General features: G+C 44.7%; 1 protein-coding gene across 3 annotated transcripts in view; it reads left to right on the top strand.

Annotated features, from left to right (window-relative positions):
* POFUT2 (protein O-fucosyltransferase 2) overlaps positions 1-13690 on the top strand; it is a 28733-nt gene extending 15043 nt beyond the window's left edge. Inside the window, exons 5-10 of one of the 3 annotated variants that reach the window (XM_073306991.1) lie at positions 3331-3397; positions 8080-8205; positions 9922-10102; positions 11142-11265; positions 11492-11592; positions 13276-13690. In XM_073306991.1, coding sequence (XP_073163092.1) covers positions 3331-3397; positions 8080-8205; positions 9922-10102; positions 11142-11265; positions 11492-11592; positions 13276-13535 — 859 coding nt within the window. In that variant the 3' untranslated portion in view covers positions 13536-13690. Of the gene's footprint in view, positions 1-3330; positions 3398-8079; positions 8206-9921; positions 10103-11141; positions 11284-11491 lie in introns of all 3 variants that reach the window. The other 2 variants (XM_073306992.1, XM_073306993.1) reach the window with 2 other exon arrangements.
* The last annotated feature ends 8540 nt before the right edge of the window (positions 13691-22230 follow it).

Genomic DNA, 22230 nt, shown 5'->3' with positions numbered 1-22230 from the left:
CACCTTTGGAAAGCAGGTTCAAAGTTAGCACCAAGAATCACTGGCCACTTTTGGAAAAAGTCACTGCACGAGTTGCCCAAGAGGATCTGTGGCAGAGCTGGGAATGGAGCCCAGGTCTTCCAGGCACTTCCTGGATCAACATGCACAAGAAGGTTACTAATAACCCTTAAATATAACCGGGCAATATTAGAACGTAAATGATCCTGCATAGAGAGATCTCTGATTGGGTTTGCTGTTGAGGTAACAATAGTTGTAGAATTTGTACAATGAGATTAATACACACAGGACGAGTTTACTTCAATACCATAGTTAAACACATGCAGTTCATAAAAGGACACACTAATGTAATGATAAATATGGTAAGGCTCAAGGCCTTTCTCAATGTTCATCTTCACATCATCCTTCTGTGCATAGATAAATACGTACAGTTCCCCCAGACTGTGATGGGAGTTGCATAGAAGTATTAAAGGACAGAACTGGTTCTATGTGTATTAATGTTGGCTTTAACAACATAATTAGCAATCCAAAATATTCCCTAAGTGCTATGTGAATCAGTAGCACAAGCAGAGCTTTAACTCTTGTGTTTTCTCTCTTGAGGGTGTTTACAATTTTAACCTCAATATTATATTAACACATTTCACTTTTTTCTTTGAAAATGGTAAGACTAAAACTAAACTCTTCACTGGTTTTACTATGAGAATCTACGGTTCTGTATTTGAAATCTTATGCATCTGTGGTTTCACAACAAAGTAACATCACAAAACCATACCTATGTAACTAATGAATGTTGATATGATGCATGTTGTTATGTAGTGTTGTAAATAATAACTTGAAATTGTCACCTATGTGTCTAACATCTTTTTAGTTTTATACAACTTTGTTTCAAACTATCTGGGAGACTAATCCTAAGTGAGGACTAGTCAGCCACAAAATTTAAACTTGCAAAAGTCAGCTGCCATGTAATGTTCAAAAGTCTTACATTTGTTTATAGCAGAAAATAGGGGGAGGTTGTGGTTGGTTTGGTTTTGTTGCTCTTTCATAACTCATGCATTTTTTTGTTCCAGTTTATTTTAAATCACCTTTGGGCTTCTACAAAACATGGTCAATTTAAGCTAAAACAGAACCTTACCATAAGTTTATGAACAGGTTAAAATATATATAATTGTGGCCCGTGTGTTTCTTGGATGGATTTTGGATTTTGTCACAGACACTACCACTTTGCCACAGAATTGTATCCCAGAATCTCAACTTTTGTTTAAAAACTGAAATTTAGATATCTGCCTCTTATGGTTCAGGAGATACACTTTCAAATGTAAGCCAAGCATAAATGATGCTGTGTTATCTTCCCGAGTTTGTAGAAGGCCTAAAACGAAGACTGTCTCGGATATGAACTGCTCAACTGGATTTTAACTTTGATACCTAATGGCTCAAATTTAAATGTTAAGATAAACAATTTACCTGCTTATCATTTTAGTAGAAAAAAATCCCACTCAGTGGAAAAACTTCTGTGGGAGTTGGATCAGACTTAGAGTGCTCATTGCACAGACCTAAACTACTTCCTATATATTTCTGGCTGCCCCAAACTCTAATCTTGATTTTAAAATGATCAGTGATGGAGAATCCCCACACCCCTCAATAAGTTGTTCCAGTGGTTAATTGTTCTCACTGTTAAATATTTACACCTTATTTCCAGTTTAAATTTGTCCCGTTATTTAGTGGTAGTTTACTCAGTGTCCCTTTAAAATGTACGAGAGTGGCCAGATCCTCTCTGCATTGGAGACGTTCTCTTGTTTGCTTCCTGAGGGCTGGTTCTGTCACACAAGGGGCTCACAAATGTTTTCAGAGTATGGACTGTACCTTAACAGAGAGCTGTGTCGTGGCTCACTCCCTACTATGTCCACAGATGTAGACCCCCTATCCTCCCACAGAGGTGCAGAATTAGCACTTGTAGTGGCTGCCAAAGGGCTAAGAGGGGACCACACATAGTACTTCTGACAGAATTCTGCGCCCCTGTGGGGACGCAGAATTCATATGGCCCGCATATTTCTGTGCCCTCAGAGATGTAAAGCACTGGAGTTGGAGAGGGAGCTTGGCATATGTGCCTGCGGGGGAGATGTTGATCACCGTCAGAGGGCGGGGCTGGGCGTGCATGCCTGCCAGCCAATGAGAGAGAGAGACTGTCCCTCTTGCTTTCTACTGCGGCTCGCCGGGGATGTGGAGGGGAAGGTCTTTTTATTATGCAGGAGGAAGGCTCTGTCCGGGGGGCAGAAATGTAGCAGCCTGCCTGTTTGTTAATTGATCTCATTCTCTGAGGCAGAAATGTAGTAGTCTGCCTGCTTAGTAACATTGGTAATGTTCCTACTGTTAGTTAACTGTTGCCATACTCCATCAATTCCCCCAGCAGCATAAAAGCTGTACAAGTTTTAAGGCCGCTACGTTGCCAGAGTGAGGGAATCAGCTGGGAAGATCTATGCGCTGTCTCCCTTTTTTCCTGTGCCAAAGTGGCACAATGGGGTTAGTTTACAGCTCAGGATTTATTTTACTTACCCATTAAAAAAAAAAAAAGACTTTGACAGCAAATAAAACATTGACCAAGCAGTCAATAAAATGTCGGGACAGTCAGAAGCAAGCACTTCCCAAAGTACCCAGCCAGGTCCAGGACAATATGACTTTCATGTGTGAAAGTCTGAGCAATTTAAAATGACATTCTACTCTCTCCCCACCCCCCACCCCGCCCCCAGTTTGGTGTTCTGTAATGTAATTTAAATGAAAATCCAGGGTTATAACTGGAATGCAGGGTATTAGCTACCAAGTATTTGTAACTTAACGTTCATGTATTTAGTAAATGCTGAATAGTTATTGTGGAGTTTTTTCTGTACTGTAATTTAAATAAATTACCAAAACAGTTGAAACTGATGTGATTATATTGCATTATTTTGACAAATAGAATATGCAGAATTTTTAATTTTTTGGCACAGAATCCCCCCAAGAGTAAAGTGCCTAGATGGGAAGTAATATTAGGAGAGTTTTTATTTATATTTAATTACCTTAATTAATTTTAGCAGCCAGTAATGAGGAGAGCCAGCACTGTGTGATAAGACAGCACTGCATGGATCCCTAGTGGTCCCTGGGCCACAATTTGGAAATGCCTTCCTTATACCAAACTGGCTAAAGGTCCTGTTGCTGTAAATACAGCATGCTGAGGAAAGTGTTTCATTCTCAATGTTTACTATACACATAGAGGGCAGTCTTTGCTTCCCTTGCTACTGAACATAGTAATGTAAAGTATATTTCTAAGGGAATTGCACTCAACTTTACCATTTTTAACAGGTCAGTGATGTTAGACAGAGCTGAAAACCTTCTTCATGACCACTACGGAGGGAGAGATTATTGGAATGTGAGTATTTTCTAATTAGCGTCTCCAGATTTTCTATTTGATATTAATAAAAACCTAGTATTGACTGGTTTTTGCTGTGAGGTCCGAGAAGCAGCCAGTCTCATAGATGATCTGTTCGTTGTATGTTGCCACCTGTTGGAGCAGGAAGTGTCGTTGCTGTATCAGACCTAGAATGTTCACGTGCTCCTGCAGGGAGCAATCCGTGGGTGGACCTCTGCTCCTGTTTGGAGCGCAGTTGAAGTCAGTAGGGCGCTGATAACAGACCTCCTCACAGGTACAGGCCTGAGACTATAAACATTTCAGGTGGGATTTTCCAAAATGCTTAACAATGGCCTAATTCCTGACTTCATTGGGAGTAGAGTTAGGTCAACTCCGAGTGTTTCAGAAATTCCAAACCATAGCCTTTTAATTGGAGGCATCAAGGTTGGGAGTTTAAGGTTTTCATCACTGATTCAGTGGTTCCGCCATAAGAAAATAGCGTGTGGTGTGATGTAATGTACTGAATGTTCTCTGCTTCCCTGTTTCTTGTGAAGCTGATCTAGATTTATGTACGCAATTCAGAGAGTGAGCTGGTATGGCTGCATGAATTTCTTAGAGCTTGAAGATGAGTTAGAGTTAAAAAAAAAAAAATCTAGCCAGGTTGGGTTTACAGATGATTACAGTTGCTGTCTAATTTTCAAGAGGAGGTCAGCTTGCTGGAGAGAGTAAATAAATTGTAATCCTAGGCCTCGATCCCGCAAACACACAGGCGCTCGATTTAAACCCGAGTAGTCCTATCATCTCAGTTAACAAATTATTTTCTTGGGTAATTCAGAAAAAATAAACCATGAATTACTTGTGAGGGAAAACTTCCCCCCTAATAAAGAGATGTGGATGGATCATAATTTCTAAGACTGAATACTAATCTGTAAAAATAGGACATAAAACCCATTTATGTCATAATGTATCTTCTCTGATAGAGGCACTATGGACTTTTAAGGCCTAAATTTGCTTGATCAAAATTCATAATCTAAGAATGTTCTTATTTTAAGCAGGTTTTTTAACAGCCGTAATTTTAGTTAGAGATATGTTTAGCATGCGAATTTCCTTATTCTTCCAGAGTGGTGGTTCTATCTGTGTTCATTCCAGTTTATATCCTAGACAGAGCTGTATAGACACAGAATTTGTGAAGATTATCTTAGGCAGCAAAATACTGTACGACAATATTTGCAATATATAATACAATCAGTAACAAAGATGTTTTCAGTATTAAAATGCAAATAATAAAAATACTAAATTTAAATGTTAAAAATTTTAAAAGGCTTGTCCTATCATGGCTGCGAGGTTGTTTGAATAAATTGCTTTATAATTTTTTTATGACAATATCTGTTCTTGTGAGCTAGACTCACTTGTGATAAAAAGTCTGACTTGATGCTGTTTCTTCATTTGATCACAGTAGCAAAATTTAGAAGAGGTGTAAAATGATCCCAGTGCCTGAGATTTGCACTTGTGTGTGAGTTACAGCGCAGATATCCAGGCCCTGTAAGTGGGACAGCAGCCGAAGTGTTAGCACTCGTACCGTGCCAATAGCTAAGAGCCTCATCCAAAGAGAGTTGTGAATTTTATTTTATTTTTTGTCACCAGCAGAATCCAACTGACGACCATGTTTGCAAGTTTTATGCAATGAACACAAACCTTGTATTATGTGATTCCCATCATCAGCTGCTTTATTTCTCACACACAAAAAGCTGTACATGTTGGCCAAAGCGAAGAGCCCGCAACCCTACTTAAAGAGCACATTCCAAGGTTCCCGTATCTGCGAACTGACTAGGCTTCTGCCCCTGGGTTGTGTGTCGCTTTCTTTTTCCCTGCACCTACTATATTCTGTCACCAAGTGTTGACCTCGCTAAGTGCTAAACCCTGCATGATAAGTTGTGTGCCGCGTAGGCAAGCATGCAGGTCTTCTAAGAGTTTCCTGTGATTTTACTCACAGTTTTCCACCATTTTGAAGCAACAAACTTGTGAGAGACAAACATCTTTGCTAACGTAGTTTCTAGGTAGAAATCTGGACCTCCACTTTTAAATGCTGGAAGAAAAGGAAACTAGCGATTACATCCCATCAGCACTTTTCCAGCATCCTCATCCTGTTTTGGGCTCCTCCTGTCACCTTTTTATTTAGGATCAGTTGCACCCGCTAAAGAATGGAAAGGTTACACAGCGTCTCTGAATTGCCTTTTGATTTTACCCTTGTGTGATTCCAATTAATCAAGGCAGAATTGCATGGCAACGGTGACAATGGTGTCAGCAGCTTGTTCAAACCTCCTTCCGTTTCTTTTGTAAGTGTGGTGCTCTCTGTTGTGTAAAATGTGTGCTGTGTTTTGATGGAAGACCTCCTTCTGCTAGTCTCATATTTCAACTTATTAGTTGAATGCAAATACAGATGCACAGTCTTCCTGAGAGTTCCCCCCTAGTGTCACTGAGAACTGGGGCATCAATCCTTTTTTCAGTCATCCATCCATGAGGCTGATGATGGTTTCAGAAGAACATTGAAGAGCTGCTGGAATACCAGGATCAGGGACATAAATAATTGTGGTTACATTTTAACGATGATGGCAGTATTGTAAATGTCTCACTTGCAGAATCATCAGTGTTGTGCTCTTCCACTTCAATAGCCAAGATTTCATTAAGTGATGCATCTGGTCACGATGGATCCAAAGAAATGAGTTTACTGCAGTTTCCTTGCAGAGTGACGTCTCTTGACAATGTTTCCATTTTGAAGAATTACTTAGAAAAATTGTCTATTTTCGTTACTTCAGTCATCCAATCGCTTCCTTCATCTTCTGGCATGTTGAGTCAGATAAATGAATTCATTGATATGAAGATCCCTAAACACTAATCACCCATTTGCAGTATTGATCAGCAGCTTTCACGTTGGCTATAGTTGAAATGAGACACTACTATGAAATAAATTCAACTCCATGAAGACTGGAAAGTAAGATGACTCGCCCACTCTGTATAGCAGCCATGTTAACAGTTGCCCTACCCACCTTCTAGATGTTTCTAGATTGTAACAGATCAGGCCCCCAGGCCCTCCAGGCTGCTGCCCTGTGGTGGTGGTGTGAGAGGAGCACACACATGAAAAATCCCCCGGTAGTGCTGTTTCATCCTGCTCCCTTAGAAGCACTAGCAGGCTGCTCACCTAGTGGTTACTCACCTGATTCTCCACACTGCGAGGACGGGGTATGGAGGGGACGGAGCCCTGGCTCTGCTCTCTCTACTGCGGCTGGAGTTCAGGGCAGTCAGCTGTAACAGGAAAAGAGAGGCAGTACCAGCCCCCCTCACTGCTAGAGCAAGGGGAAAAGAGAACCTGAGCAATTGTTCCTCAGAATGCCAGGTCATTCTTGCTCTGCTCCTGGGGTAGGTAGGGCAGCTATCCACAGTCCCTTACTCAGGGCAGACTATGGGGTTAGACTAGCCCTATCTGAATTTCACCATTCTGGTGAGAGAAGAGAAGCTTTTGTGCCAAGTGCAAATGGATCTTTGTCTTGAAAATAAATTCAAAAATCCTCAGTGCATCTTCATACAGTGTTCATTGCTCAATGGGGAAAAAAGCATTTTGCTTGTAAATCAAGAATTTGACCAAACTTCTGATTATTGTGTTTAACTGAAGTCAGTAACAGAGAATTTCCTTAGTACTGTACGCTTGTACTAACAAGGATGGTTCTGCTTTGCCTCGATTCCAGATGGTAACTGTGTCACAAAACACATTTGAAATTATTAATACCCTCAGGTATGGGGAATAGCTTCATTTTTGCCAGTTTCCCTTTTACTGTGATTGGGGCTTTTGGTGGCTAGAGGCATGTTTCTTAGAGCATGTTTAATTCCAGTAGTAATTTTGTAAGTTAACAAGTCTTTCCACATTTTTCTTTCCAAAAGATGAGCTGCACTACTTCTGTACTTGATCTGGTACAGAAATGCCTTCTTCACTTAACAGGGCAGCCATATGGTGCGGTGGCTAGAGTGAGGGAGAGCTACATATGTTCTGTGGTCTAATGCCATCTAAACCACTGTATGACCCTGCACAAATCACTCGTGACCTCAGGGTATTTACCTTAACCAGCTTTTCAGCTGGATTTAATGAACAGGAACCTCACTGAAAACTATTTCTAAATTGAGCTCTCCTAGTTTAATGACCCCATGTGTTAACACTTAGATCTTTCTGCTACCATGGGGAATGGCTGACAGACCCTGTGCTGGCACAAGGAACATAAGCATTGTGGACACTTGTGTAACAGAGGCACTAGCCATTGGCTGGGTGCTGATAACACATTTGTTAGTAAAATAAATACTATCCTTGCTCTGTTTTGAAATGTGTTATACAAAAGTTAAAAATTACTAAATTTAAACTACAAGGTAGATGAATCTCGACTCTTTTCCCAGTTTGTAGGTCTAGCTATTAAAAGGCACTTTTGAAACACTCCTGCAGTGACGAGTTGTGTATATGGGATGTAAGTGCAGTTACCCACAGGTTGGTAGAAAGTACCCTTAAATGCTGGAAATGGTTACCTTGCAGCGTTGTAGGAATGTGTTAAAAGTAACCCCATTCCTGGAGCTCTAAATGGAAGCAGGTTCTCACATGCATGTGTTTATAGCTATCTCCCTACTCCCAGACAGTCACTCAGCAGCTCCTCTCATCCTGACAGACCCGTCGAAGTATGGTGTTTGCTAAACACCTGCGTGTGGTGGGGGATGAGTTTAGGAGGAAATACCTTCACTCCACTGATGAGGCAGACAGGACAGACTACAATGAGGACTGGACACAGATGAAGGTAAAGTAGTTTGTAATCTGTTTTTTCTGTAACAGATGTATCCAATATATTTGTTTAGTATTTTGACTGCACTGTGAGAGGGATTGGGAAGTAACTATGAATGTGATGATTCTAGTACACAGCATTTCTAGTCTCTCTGCCCTTCCAAGATTTTTCCTCCTCTGGAACGAAGTTTTCCCAGTCAGTTCAGATCTTGTTGACTGAACTGTTTGCTAGAGAGCAGCACGGCAAGTCTCACTGTGATGGGTTTCCTGGGGTGCAACCTGGAACTGGCTTACCGCTGAGCCCTCTGGCTTACCAACCTGGGCTCCCTCTCTCACTGTGATATTGTGGCAAGCTGCAAACCTTTCCAGGTACTGCACTTACACAGACAACCAAGGGCAGGGACACACCCAGCTGAGTTATATGAATGCTTCTCCTAGCTACTCATGAACTAATAATAGAGAGGCTCCAGCCAGTTCCCCCAGCTCCCCAGCCGAGGACCCAGGGCTATACCGACCTGCTCTGGTCAGAAGCCTGACCAGTATAGGTTTATAACCCAGTCCACCCCTCTCTCAATGTGGAGAGGACATGCACCAGCTCTTGTTCCTGAGCAGATTTCCCAAGCACTTCAACCAAAATGCACTGTTCTTGGTAAAATGTAAAACAGATTTATTAACTACAGAAAGATAGATTTTAAGTAGTAAGTGTACAGATCAAAGTTGGTTACCTAAGAAATAAAAGTAAAAATCACAGTCTGTGTTCTATAAACTAGACAGGATTTGAATCGGTCAGTCTCACCCTGATAGATCATACAAGCAGGTTACAGATCTTCCATACACAGGCTGGAACTCTCCTTCAGCCTGGGACCACCTCCCCAGTTCAGTCTTTCAGACATGTTTCCAGGTGTTGAGTTGGGGGGCAATGAGGTCAAGTGATGATGTCACTTCCCCTCTTTTATAGTTTCTTCCAGCTTGCTGGAAAGATCCTTTGCTATGATGTGAGTGAAGCAGTCTCCATTGTCTATGTGCTATCTCTGAGAAGTCTCCGTTGTATACGGTTCCTGGGATAGTCCTTGGGAGTGTGGAGTCCTTTAATGGGCTATCAGCAGCGTCTGGCTCCTCCATTGTTGCACCTGAAAGGCTGGTTGTGGATGTTCCCAGCCTCACAACGTATTTCAGTAACGCACACATAGCAAAACTTCATAACTTCCACAGTGACAGCATATACAATCCAACCGGGTATTAATGTTCAACAGATCAATACTTTTAAAATGATACCTCACAAGGCATACATTGTACAAAACACATCATAATTCTATGATAGTGGTGAATATGGGGATTCCAGGGTGCGGCTTTGAGCATAGCATGTCACACCCAGTTCCAAGAAGGACAACTTTGTTCTGCATCTTGTTGGATGGAGCAATGTGCTGTTCAGAACTGTCAGTCGCTTTAGTTTAATGAGGCCACTCTTTGATGATAAATTTGAGATCTTTATAAACAGCTCTCTCCATCTTGCATGGTTTATTTATTCATTGCTGCCAGATATCAAAACACAGTAATCAGCTGTAAGTGCTACAAAATATTGTCAACACACACCTTACAATGGCTCGCTTTCGTTGAATTAACACAGTGCTGTACCTACTTCAGCGCAAGTGTTCATGTACCCAAGACCCTTTTCATTCTGCGTTGATACTAGTGTATTTTGATTACACCATGTGCTGATTGTTCTCTGAAGGTAAAGCTGGGCACTGCTGTAGGCGGGCCATACCTTGGGGTTCACCTCAGAAGAAAAGACTTCATCTGGGGTCACAGAGAAGATGTGCCAAGCCTTCATGGAGCAGTGAAGAAAATCCGCAGCCTCATGGAGAGGCATAAACTTAAGAGAGTTTTCATAGCCACTGATGCCATTGTGGAGGGTATGCACACCTGTTTAATCCTGGGTCTTACTTCACAATAGAGATTGGTCAATGTGGCAACAGTTGTCACTTCATATTCATGGATTATTGAATATTGATAGCCTTCCTGGGAGACTGATCAGCTCAGGAAATTAAAAGAGGGACTGGAGCCTTTCATCTCCATGCTGACCATTCAAATCCAGCCCAAATAGGTAGTGCCTAGAAAGTAGTCACTGGGTGTTTCACACAGGCTGTTTGGCCATCTGCATGAAACAAGCGTGATGCCCTGGTCCAGTTCCCAGGAGCAGATGTCCACATAGCACAAACTATCATCATGACTAGCTGTAACCGGCAGCTTTGGGAGATCAGAGTATATGGGTGAGGAGATTGAACTTGCCTCAGCCATAGTGTTGGCCTCTCATGGGTAGGGATGAGGCCCATTGATAAAGGAGGGAGGTTCCGGCCATGCTGTACCTGTTCTGGGAAAGAATAAGACTTTTTTTCCAGACCAGTCAAAGTAGCACCTTTCATATGCATTAAATTCACAGGAAAACATCTTGCATTGTTTTTAATAGTCTCTCCTAATAAGGGGTAGGTATTTTTGTCTTTTCTTCCTCTTCTTTCCCATTTCCACTGCACCTTTTCTTTATATGATTCCACGGGTGTCATTAAAAAAGCATTGAGAGGGGAGGCCATTGTGGCATATACCCTAGAGGTGCAATCATTGTCTGTTGCTTCTGTAGGATTAGAAAGTGAGACTAGTGGTACCACCTGTTTCCCGGGCCCGTCAATTCCAGGCCCCCTCAGTCCATCAGCATTTGCTATCTCATCCGTGCAAAGTGTGTCTAACACTCCTTCACTGGCACCTGTCCCCCAAAACTTCCCCAGTCATGTAGCAAGACGTGTTTTACACATCCTAGGTCAAATTTGAGCTTCCTCTGCTTTGCAACCTTTCCACCAGTTTGGTCCAGCTCTTCAGTGAAATGTAGGTATAGGGCAATATTATCGTTTTCTCTAATGGTCCTGTGCCGGGCGGCTTATGGCATTTTTTTTCTTTCAGAGACTGAAGAGCTCAAGAAATTACTGCCTGAGATGGTGAGGTTTGAACCCACTTGGGAGGAGCTAGAAGTCTACAAGGATGGAGGAATAGCAATCGTTGACCAGTGGATCTGTGCACATGCTCGGTAGCTAGTTTGATTTTTGTACGTGTCTGTTCAGTTTGTATGTGAAGGCAGATTTTAAAATGATTGAATCTTGCAAACCTAAATAATGCGACTGAATGAGATGCAGTAATGTCTGTGTTTCTGATTACAGATAACTCATTATAAACAGATTAGACATTGATAAGGCCCTTATTTGTACCTTAAAAACAAAACCTTCTCCAATAACCAGTTTTATTTTCCTTCACAGGTATTTTACAGGCACCTCAGTTTCTACATTTTCCTTCCGGATTCACGAGGAAAGGGAGATCCTGGGATTTGACCCCCAGACAACTTACAACCGATTTTGTGGTGAGAAAGAGAGAAACTGTGAACAGCCAACCCACTGGAAAATTGTTTATTAATAAAACCACTCCAAAGGACTGCAGTAAGTGGTGAGCTCACCAAACCAAGAGAAAACTCACAGGAAACATCTCTTTCTAGCTAAGCTACTACTTTCTCCTCCTCTTCCTGGTGTTTGCTCTGAGTCTGGGTTTTAAGCACAACTGGGTAGCAATACCATGGTCATTCTCCTGACCAGGCCCTGATATAACTGGTCAAAATGAAGTGAGGTAAGGGTTCAGTTTTTGGTGTAGCTGGTAGGCCAGGACAGTATACTCACTCTCTAAACGTTTACTTTAGATTTCAGAGGCCAAGCATTGTTTTAGAAGGCAGCAAAATGTTTTCACTCAAAAACCTTGAAACAATTTTTTGTTTGTTTGTTTTTTATGTACTGTAACTATAACATAGCTATAGACTGTACCACATTCCTGTGTTCAGCGGGTTATTTTCTTTTCAGCTTTATTTGAGTCACTGTAGTATTATCTGTTTACAAGGAGGACGTTTAGGTTTTGTAACCTGCACTTTGTGAGAGCTGCAGATTGTGCACAGAATTTGCAGTTCTGGAGGGAAAATCCAATAGTAATTTTTGAACATTTCAAACTGGTACAAAAATGCATTTCATATTCGTAAGAAGGAAGGATAGGTGGTATTTTTACCAGACCCCAGACCAGTGTCACAGCTAGCACCTTTAACAGCAATTCTTGGCAGAGAGGTCAGTGGCTAAAATACATAAAGACTGAAATACATTGGCAACCCCAAAGCTGGTTGGGTTCTGTTTAGTAGGGCTGCGAGGGAAAGTGTGTACCGCCTGTCATGTACATGTTCTCCCTGAACGGGAGCCTTCATTTTATAGAGCTGTCATTCATCACCTTTCTCCCATGTTAAATTCACTCAAATCAAGGCAAATATAAACAGCATTTAGGGAGTTTCCTGCTTTGCAAGAAGAACTCTTCAAAGCGTGGAGCTGCTTGTTTAGGCTTGAGGGTGTTTTGCAGCTGCATAGGGGGAGCAGGGTGGAGTATTCTTTCTTTCCCCCTCCACGCCTAGCCTGCTGCACATTGGAAGCGTTCCAGGGCATGGCTTCATCCCTGGATTCAGACATGCCAGAACTGACCAGCCATTATAAAGGTCATGGGACTCTTTGCTCTTCCCCTTAATTCTGCGTACCCATCAGATCTCCCAGGTGAATGCTGTGCAGCTGCATGCAGGTGACACTCTCCCTTGGGACTGAAATGTCACACGCAGCAAGGGCACATGGAAGCAGTGTAGTGGAGTACCCCCTTCGGTGAGCCATCATGGCATGGGGAGCTGTTGCTTTAACCACAGTGTGGGCAGAAGAGAGTGCAATGGCCGTCTGAGAAAACACTTCACGAATATGACGCCTGTAACATCTTTGACACCCGCTGTTCAGAGTTGGCTACGTGCAATCAGGTAGACTTCTGTCTTGCCGTTTTAATCTGGCTCATGGTTCTGCGACATCTCCGATTGGTCTGCTTAAGAAAAAGGGGAGCCGTAATTTTCAGAGTTCAGCGGTATGTTTTTCCTCTAAATGTGAACAGAACACGGAGCAGTTAATGGGTTCATCCTCATGTTGTCAAGTGTACTCTTACTGTGCCCTTCACCCACCCCCCACCTCTTTCTTTCTTTCAGCAGCATTCTTCTTAGCTCCATCCTGTGTCCCATTGGGCTTCTTCTCATGTCCACCGCCTACCCGCTTGGGCTCAGTAATATACCCCTCCTGTGCTCTCCATGGGAACCTTACTGTATCCTCCCAGACAGCCAAGCAGGCTTGTCCTGTGCTTTGTGCGGGAAAACTTGTACAGTCTCCTCATAAAGTGAGTAATTTCAGGCCTCCTGTGTTGTTACCAGCTATTTGTTTGTATCTCTGTACAGCAAGGGTTCCTTTCCAGTGACAAAATGAGGCTTGTGGGAGCCTTGTATTCTCCAAGCAGTGCCTTTTCCAACTGAGTTGGACACTGGTGTCATGTAGCCTGCGTGCTGTGCAAAGTATACCTATAACTGTATACCTCAATTTCTTATGAAAAATAAAATGCTTTGTAGTATCTTATGTGAATTTTCCATGTTTCTTACTGCTCTTGGTTCCCTCATGTGACGTACCCAGCTCTGTCATGTCAGATCGATGGATTCTAATGGCAGAAGGGGCCATTATGATCTAGTCTGACCACCTAATAGAAGGCTCTTCAACCTAGCAGACAAAAGCAGAGCAAGATCCAATGGAAGGAAGCTGAAGCTAGACAATTTAGACTGAATTAAGGTGAAAACTTTTGACCAGGGAATTAATCATTGGAACAACTTACTTAGAGATGTGGTAGATTTTCTGTCACTTGCAGTTTTTACATTGAGATCAGATATGTCTTTTTAAAAATATGCTCTAGCTCAACTAGAAGTTATTAGACTCACTGCAGGATTGACTGGGTGAATTTCTCTGCCCTGGATTAGGAAAGAGGTTAGTTCAAAATGATGGTTATAACAGTCCCTTCCTGGCCTTAAAATCTATCCGTCACATGCTCTCATGCAGAGCCAATCCACTTAGAAGCACTGATGAGCTGTTGCACCATACAAAGGTGGCAGAGGCATGACTGCCTGGTGCCTTGTGCTGCCGTTACCCCCTTCTGACTTGCTGCCATTTATGGTCCCTTGGCACGCTGCACAGGTGAATGGCTGGGCAGTGAGGAAGGAGCCTTCTGCAAATGCGGAGTGTAGATAATGATGATCTGGCCGTGTTCTATGAACTAACCTATCAGAGCAGGTGTCTTCACTCCCTGCCCCTCCCACGGCACATGGAGGTGGAACACACCTAGCCAGCGCTCCCGATGGAGCACATCGTTGCACAGTTGTCATGGGAAGCATTCAACACAAGATGAAAGCTGCATGCAGGGCTAAAGTAGTCCATGTGGTCCCAGAGCCACAGGATGTGTGTGGCTGCTATAATGGATATGTTCTGCCACAGTAGCTAATTTCAGTACACAAACGGGGTGATTTTCAGCTGTGATCCAAATATGTTTACATTGATGTGTCTGTGTAGCAGGCTGCACCATATTTCCACCTCTGAGGTGCTTTGCCTCTCTGCCCTCTGGCTGCTCAGTTGGCTTCAAAAACGTTTGCAAAACAGATAGGTTTTGATTGTCCCTTTAAACAAGACAACTTAGTCCCAAAACTCAGCTGTGCTCCTTGCAGTCCGAACCATCTCCTCCTCTGTGATGGATAGGAAAATGTCAGCTCAAGGGTTAATTCATTCTCTGCATTTCACTCAGGGAAAAATGGAAGTAGGAATTTTCATTGCTGAAAATATAAAAGGGAAGAGAGGTGCACAAAAATATCCACCACCAAGTTTAAAACAGTGAAAATTCCACCACTGAGAAAGCTGTGGAATAAGTCTGTATGCCTGTGCTTGTTCCCAAGGTAGGGATGTAAATAACGTTTTAAAAAAGTAAATGTTGAAACTATTAACATTTTAGCACTTAAATGTTTAACCGTTAGGCTCTGCTGCCTCCCCACAAGACCGGGGTCCCAGCTGCCACCCCCACGCCTGGAGACTCAGCTCGCTGCTGGCCACAGGCCCTGGCTGCCTCCCCGTGAGCCCAGGACTCTGCTGCTGCCACCATGAGTCATAGAATCAAAGAAGATCATGGGTGGAAGAGCCCTCAGGAGGTCATCTAGTCCAACCCGCTGCTCAAAGCAGGACCAATCCCCAACTAAATCATCCCAGCCGGGGGTTGGTCAAGCCTGACCTTAAAAACTTCTAAGGATGGAGGTTCCACCACCTCCCTAGGTAACCCATTCCCGTGCTTCACACCCTTCTAGTGAAATAGTGTTTCCTAATATCCAACCTAGACCTCCCCCACTGCAACTTGCGACCATTACTCCTCGTTCTGTCATCTGCTACCACTGAGACCAGCCGAGCTCCATCCTCTTTGGAACCCCCCCCCCCCCCCCCACACGCCCAGGGCTCTGCTGCTGCCCCACACACAGCCCAGGTGCGAGGCCGGCAGCCGGGACCCTGGGGGTGGGGTGGCAGTGGAGTCCTGAAGCCAGAGTTTAAATGTTAACAGGAATACCTTACTGATAAGACTGAAGCTTATTGGCTAATCAGTTAACCGGTTTAACATTTTGCATCCCTATCCCAAGGGAGTTACTCCAGAGGAAGATACAAAAATGGAAAGGAACCCTAATCTAATCTGTGATCCTTCACGATAAAAGGACTAGTAATCCCATAAAAGCCTTGAGGAAAACCTACCAGACCGGGGCCAGTGGAATATCGCTCCCCTAGAAATGATTTGATGTGCAATGGGCTCTGTGTGGTTGCTTTGTTTAGACCAATGAATGGCCACACAGTCTTTTTGCCACAGGGTGGTGACAGCAGACAGTCAGATCAAGCTGCCTTCGAGCTGTGTCTGCACACAGAGCAGTAGCAACTGCTTGCGTTTCATCCAGCACCTCAGATAGGGATGATGGCGCAGCGTAAAACCTTAAGGGTGGTGTTTTAATGATGCTGGTGTAATTAGTACATGCCAATGACTTTAATCAGACTTAAATCTCGTATCCTGCTCAGTTTAGGCATAAGAAGCAGAACGTGTCAGCATGGTGATTTTGAGGTCCCATCTGTACTAGAGCATAATAAGCCTTCATTGTTACAGCAGATGTGTGTGTGATGCTGTTAGAAGAACATCCTGTGAAGAAAGCACACACCACGTTCACACCTGCAATGTATGAGAGTGCACGAATGTCCCTGACTGGACTTTGCCCCACCTCATGGGCATTGACTTAATTGTTCTTTGCCAGGGCATGTACCCCTCTGTATTGTAGGGTTTTTTTGATGGTTGTTGAATAGAATCATCTTCAGTGTTTAAGGGTAGGTGGATGGATTTGTTACAACATTGTTATTTATAAATTGGCTTCATTCTCATCAGTTGGAGGATCTAACAACACTCAATGCAGCTAATTGGCAGAGCTGGAACTCAGCTGCTACAGTCTCCTACAGCATGACCCCATGTTGCAGATAACCCTCTCCTGAGCAGGGAGTGCCAGTCAGTGATGCTGTGGTATGGAAAGCAGGGACTGGGGTGGGACCGTTAGATTCCTTATAGCTCACAAACCACTGACGCAGTTTACCACAGACCTCCGGGATGTTGAAGGATTATATCCAAGCCAGTGCAACCCATCTCAACACACACTTTTTACTCGTGAGTAGTCAATTTCAATGTCCTGTACAGGATCACACCAGGCATCTCTGGGGGCACCTTGAAGACAGCGTGGGTGCTTTGCCTCTTCTGCATAAAATCCTTCTGTTCGGCTGCTCTGGCCTGCAGTGTAAACCTGAAACCTCAAAGCTGCTGGAACTGGATTGTCTGTTGATGCACTATTTGATCAAATTTATCTAGAAACCGTACAGGGACTAGTATAGACTCCGCTGATCATAAGAACTGAACATATAACACTCCACACTCCCATCTGAGATGTCGCTAACATGTTTCTGTAACTTCTTTAGCAGTGCCAAGAAGTCAGCATCCAGTGAGCAAGAAATAATTAAGTGGCATTGTTGAGAACTATCATAGTTCCTAGTGGAGTTGCCATGTAGTTTCCAATCTCTGTGCTAACTTGTGCTTCGGAGTATACAGTCCTGGGTTACAAATGGACCTTGCCTGTGTGCATTTAGAGCAGCTGCTGTGGATCCTGGCATGTGAACTCTCCAGGTCTATAATTTGGCTTATGGAGAGGGGGATTGGATCTGAAGACCTCAGCTGTTACCAGTAGCCAAGATTTTAAAAATGTTAGTGATTTTGGGTGTCTCCATTTTTGATGCCCACCTGGAGAGACACTTTTAGAGGGGCCTGATTTTCAGAGGGATGAGGCAGCTGAAAATATTGCCTAGAGTGTTTGGACTCACTGGAATGCATTGATGATCAAAAGAGTGAGACAGTTACTCTATGATTACATCACCACAGGAATAGCACTGGAGCTGTCAGACATGTAAGCAGGATGCCAAAGGCATGACGAGACTGATGTCCTGCAATTACAATACTTCACAAATTGTTGGAACAAGCATGGACTGGCTGAACCCCAGCATGACGGTGGCCATTTCCATGGTGTACTATTGGAGAATCGGCAGACACACATGGCCAACACACAGAGCTATGTAGGCAGGAGAGGGGAGGGTGCTTGTAGCTATCTTGCTCCAGCTGTTCAGAATCTCAGAGCAGCCGTAGTGCCAGATTGAAGCAAGAAAGCTGCTCTGGGGGCTCCAGAAACAATCTGCGAGCGCTCCATTGCTCGGGCTGGGCCATGTGTTGAAGCGTTAACTTGGGCAGCAGTAGTCTGGATTGCAGAGAGCTCATCCACCCCTTTGAGGGAGGTATGTGTCCTTTGCAGCGCCTGTCCCTCTGACTCCTCCCCTGCCCTCTTGGCCATACCCGCTTTTAGCCTGCATGGCTCTGGCACCTGTTCTCGGGGTGGGCCTGGTTGCGGCTAGGAGACAGCATGCTCTAACCCTACAGTTTCCTTCTCCTCCGGTTGCCTTTCCCTGGCCCTTTTGGACGTAGCCCCTCTCCCCACAACACAAATGACACCCACAGATCACAGTAAGTCGGGAGGAGTGGTGCCTCAGTACAGACAGAAGAGAATACGCAGAGAGCTGGGACTTTGGATGCAGGCTGAAAAGAAGAGTTAGATTCAGCTGGGGAAAGTGCAGGGACACCTGGGGAAAACAAACCTAAGACCACATCTCCTGAGATCGAGAGAGCTGGGAACTAGTGGTGCTAAGAGAGTTTGCCAGGAGACACACTTCATGTCACAGCACGGGAGGATACAGCCGCTTTCTGTGCAGCTTTACTACTACCCCGCTGGGCTGCTGCAAACGTGTTAAGGGGGCTTCAGGGAGAGGGCAAGGCAGGGAGCGGGCTGGGAGGACTCGGGGAAGAGCATTGGGGTGGGGGTGGCGGTGTGTAAGTGGGCTGTGAAGGGACAGAGCCTGAAAGGAGTTATGTTCTTGAGCGGGACCCATCACCACTCCCTCTCCTGTTCCTTTGGGATGCCCCGGAGCTGCTGTCTCTTCCGGAGGAGAGTCCTGCATAGATGGGACAGTTAGAGCAGGGGAAATTACTGAGCTGTAATTCTGCTTCTCTGCGGCCATGAGGTGGCAGGCCACTCCCTCCCTCTGGTGCAGTGCTTTCCTCCCAGCCTGGTTGCCCAGTGCTCTCCGGCACGGCTTGGAGTCTGGTGCTAGAGCTGGCTGAATAAGCATGCCGGGGGGGAGGTTGTTGTGGAAACTTTTGGATGAAAATCAAAAGAAAATGGTTTTCATGGAAATTTTTCCTCAACGTTTTTGGTTAAAACTGGAATTTTTATTTTTATTTTTTGCTCAAAACCTGAAAAATTTCAAGGAAAACAGACATTTTCCACACAAAATTTCCTGTTTACAAGAACAGTCATTTTTTGCCAAAAAAATACCCTTTCAGATGAAAAAATGGCGGCCAGCCCAGAGCTGGCTTTTCTTTCTGAGGTCTTTGCTTCCCACACAGGTGGCCTGCGACAGCCAGAGGGGAAGGGCCTGATTGGTATTGGAGCAAAAAGCTGGTAGACTTTGGCCTGTCCTGCTAGACTGCGGGATGCTGTCGTGGTCTGAGTCGGACGTCTGATGTTTTTTGCAGTAATACTATGGAATTAGCCGAAGCAGTGGTGTCCGACTGATGGCATTTACGCTGTAATTGTACAGAGCCGGCTTGCATGATTAGATCTGTGACTGATGTTTTTTGTGCTGTAATGGTACAGCAGTTGCCTGCGTGATTGTATTTATGGCTGACATTTTAATATTACAGTTTTTCAGTGATCCTTGGAAAAGTGCATTTTAGTGTTTACATCAATGGATTTCTGACCCTGGTCAGATAAAAACCAAATAACACAAGAGGCTGAAGCAGCAGTCCTCAAGTTCCTTCCCATGTGACATGCAGAACATTACTCCTTTTAAGTGGTGAACTGGAATAGCAATGAACTTAGAGATGTGCGGGGTTTTTGGGGGGTTTTTTGGCTCATCAGTTTGGAAGTGCTGCTCATTCAGAGAAGATGCTATGATACATTTTCCACAGATGGAGGCTGAATAAACCTCAAATGTGCCTGATCAGTTTACAGGACATTTGTCTTCAGCTTTTTCTCCCCACCTCCACCCCAACAGTATTTTGGGCATTTGTTTAGATTCCTCATTGCATTAAGGAGCTAAAAAACTAACTAGATGGAATATGCCATTGACAGTTTTTGTTACTGCCTGCAAGAGTAAGGTCTTGCCCACTTGCTCGGGGTCTAACTGACTGCCCTGTTTGGGGTTGGGAAGGAATTTTCCCCAGGTCAGATTGGCAGAGACCACGGGGTATTTTCACCTTCCTCTGCAGCATGGGGCACAGGCGACCTGCAGGTTTAAACTAGTTTAAATGGTGAATTCTCAGTAACTTGAAGCCTTTAAAACATTATTTGAGGACTTCAGTAACTCAGCTAGAGGTTGGGGTCTATTACAGGAGTGGGTGGGTGAAATTCTGTGGCCTGCAAGGTGCAGGAGGTAGGACTAGATGATCACGATGGTCCCTTCTGGCCTTATAGTCTGAGTCTATACGAGGCAGAAAGGGAACAGCACAACTGGGAAATAATAATAATCAGCCCAGCAGAAAAAAAAAAAACATGAGTTCTGCTTCTTCTGCAGCAGTAAGGTCTTTTCCTTAGCAGCAGTAGAGCAGAAACCTTCCCCAGGAATAGTTAGGGAGAATGCTACTTACCAAACTTATTTTGACAGGTGGTGGTGTCCCTAGACCCTCCTATAAAAACATAAGAACGACCGGTCTGGGTCAGATCCAAGGTCCATCCAGTCCAGTATCCTGTCTGCTGACAGTGGCCAATGCCAGGTGCCCCAGAGGGAATGAACAGAACAGGGAATCCTCAAGTGATCCTTTTCCTGTCGCTCGTTCCCAGCTTCTGGCAAACAGAGGCTATGGACACCATCCCTGCCCGTCCTGGCTAATAGCCAGTGATGGACCTGTCCGGGGGTGTGGATAGGGGTCAGGGCAGTCAGAGGGCGTGGAACAGGGGCGTTGAATGGGGGCATGGGTCCCGGGGGGGGCTGTCAGGAATGAGAGGAGGGGTTGGATGGGGCAGTGGGGGGCAGTCAGGGAACAGAGGGGGTTGGATGGGGCAGGAGTCCCGGGGGGGCCCATCAGGGGGCGAGAAGCAGGGGGGGTCAGATAGGGGTCGGGCGCCAGGCCACGCCTGGCTGTTTGGGGAGGCACAGCCTCCCCTACCCCGCCCTCCATACAATTTCAGAAACTCAGTGTGGCCCTCAGGCCAAAAAGTTTGCCCACCCCTTACCGCGCTGCCTGGAGCGCTGGTGGCTGGGGGCGCTTCAGCCGTGCCGTCCAGGGCACCAGGACAGGCAGCCACGCCGCCCGGCTGGAGCCAGCCACGCCACCGGGCAGCACAGAGCACCGGGTCAGGCCACAGCTCTGCAGCTGCGCTGCCCAGCCAGAGCTCGCAGCCCCTCTGCCCGAGGGTGCAGTGAGCTGAGGCTGCGGGGCAGAGGGAACAGCGGGGGAGGGGCTGGGGGCGAGCCTCCCGGGCCAGGAGCTCAGGGGCCGGGCAGGAGGGTCCCAGGGGCCGGATGTGGCCCACGGGCCGTAGTTTCCCCACCTCTGTCCTAGATAGTGTTCGAGTCTGATGGGCTCTCATGGATTGATCACCAGTTGAGGGATGGTTCCTGCTGGAGTTTCCATAGGGAGCTCCATTTTCCTAATCTGGGCACCCTCTTATTATGTGATTCTGACTATACCTCATTAGATTTCTGCATATTGTTCACCCTGTGTTAGGGCATGTGTTAGGAAAAGGTGATTACCGGTTACCTTGTAAGCAAAAAATTATTTTCCTGTTAATTTTTCGCAATATCACCCATTGGTGCATCTTTTCCCTTAATCTTGTGGCATAGGATCATTCTGTGGTCACTTAATTATGTCAGCGTTTCTCATCTTCAAGGCCTAAAATAGCAAAGCTAAAATCTTGCAGGCCTCCGCCTACAGGTGTTGCGTTTCAGCCCTTCTTACTTAGACACCTAATACATAATTATCCCTTCTCACTGTTAATCAATCTGAACCTTCTATAATTCTACAATGTAACTCTATTTAACATGCAATGCTTATATATGACATAACATGTTAGTTAGTCATAACCACACAATAAATGAACAATAAACTAAAATAATTGGCTACAAGTCTGTCCTAAGACCCACCATCACAACCATTTCTAAGAGGACTCATGCCTCCCCTGGCCCCAGATGGGTTCTGTTCATTGTTTCTGGTTGTGACTCAGGCTTACACATGCACAAAATAGGACGTTTTCTGTTGCTGATTGTATAGAAAGTCAGTCACGTCTGATCCACAGACAGATCCTGTTGCTTTTACTGATCAGCTTATCAGTGGGGAGGCTTATCTTTGAACATATGATCCCAAATAATTAGCAGGAGAGATGTATAGACGTTGTTATGTTGTTATATGTTAAGGCAAGGCTAGAGTGGGGCACCCAAACCATTTGCAAACACTTATAGACATCTGTTCATAGATT

The sequence above is a fragment of the Lepidochelys kempii genome, chromosome 11, assembly GCF_965140265.1.
Source record: "Lepidochelys kempii isolate rLepKem1 chromosome 11, rLepKem1.hap2, whole genome shotgun sequence".
Lineage (NCBI taxonomy): Eukaryota > Metazoa > Chordata > Testudines > Cheloniidae > Lepidochelys > Lepidochelys kempii.
The sequence above is the reverse complement of the archived record's forward strand: the minus strand, read 5'-3'. Positions and strand labels throughout refer to the sequence as shown.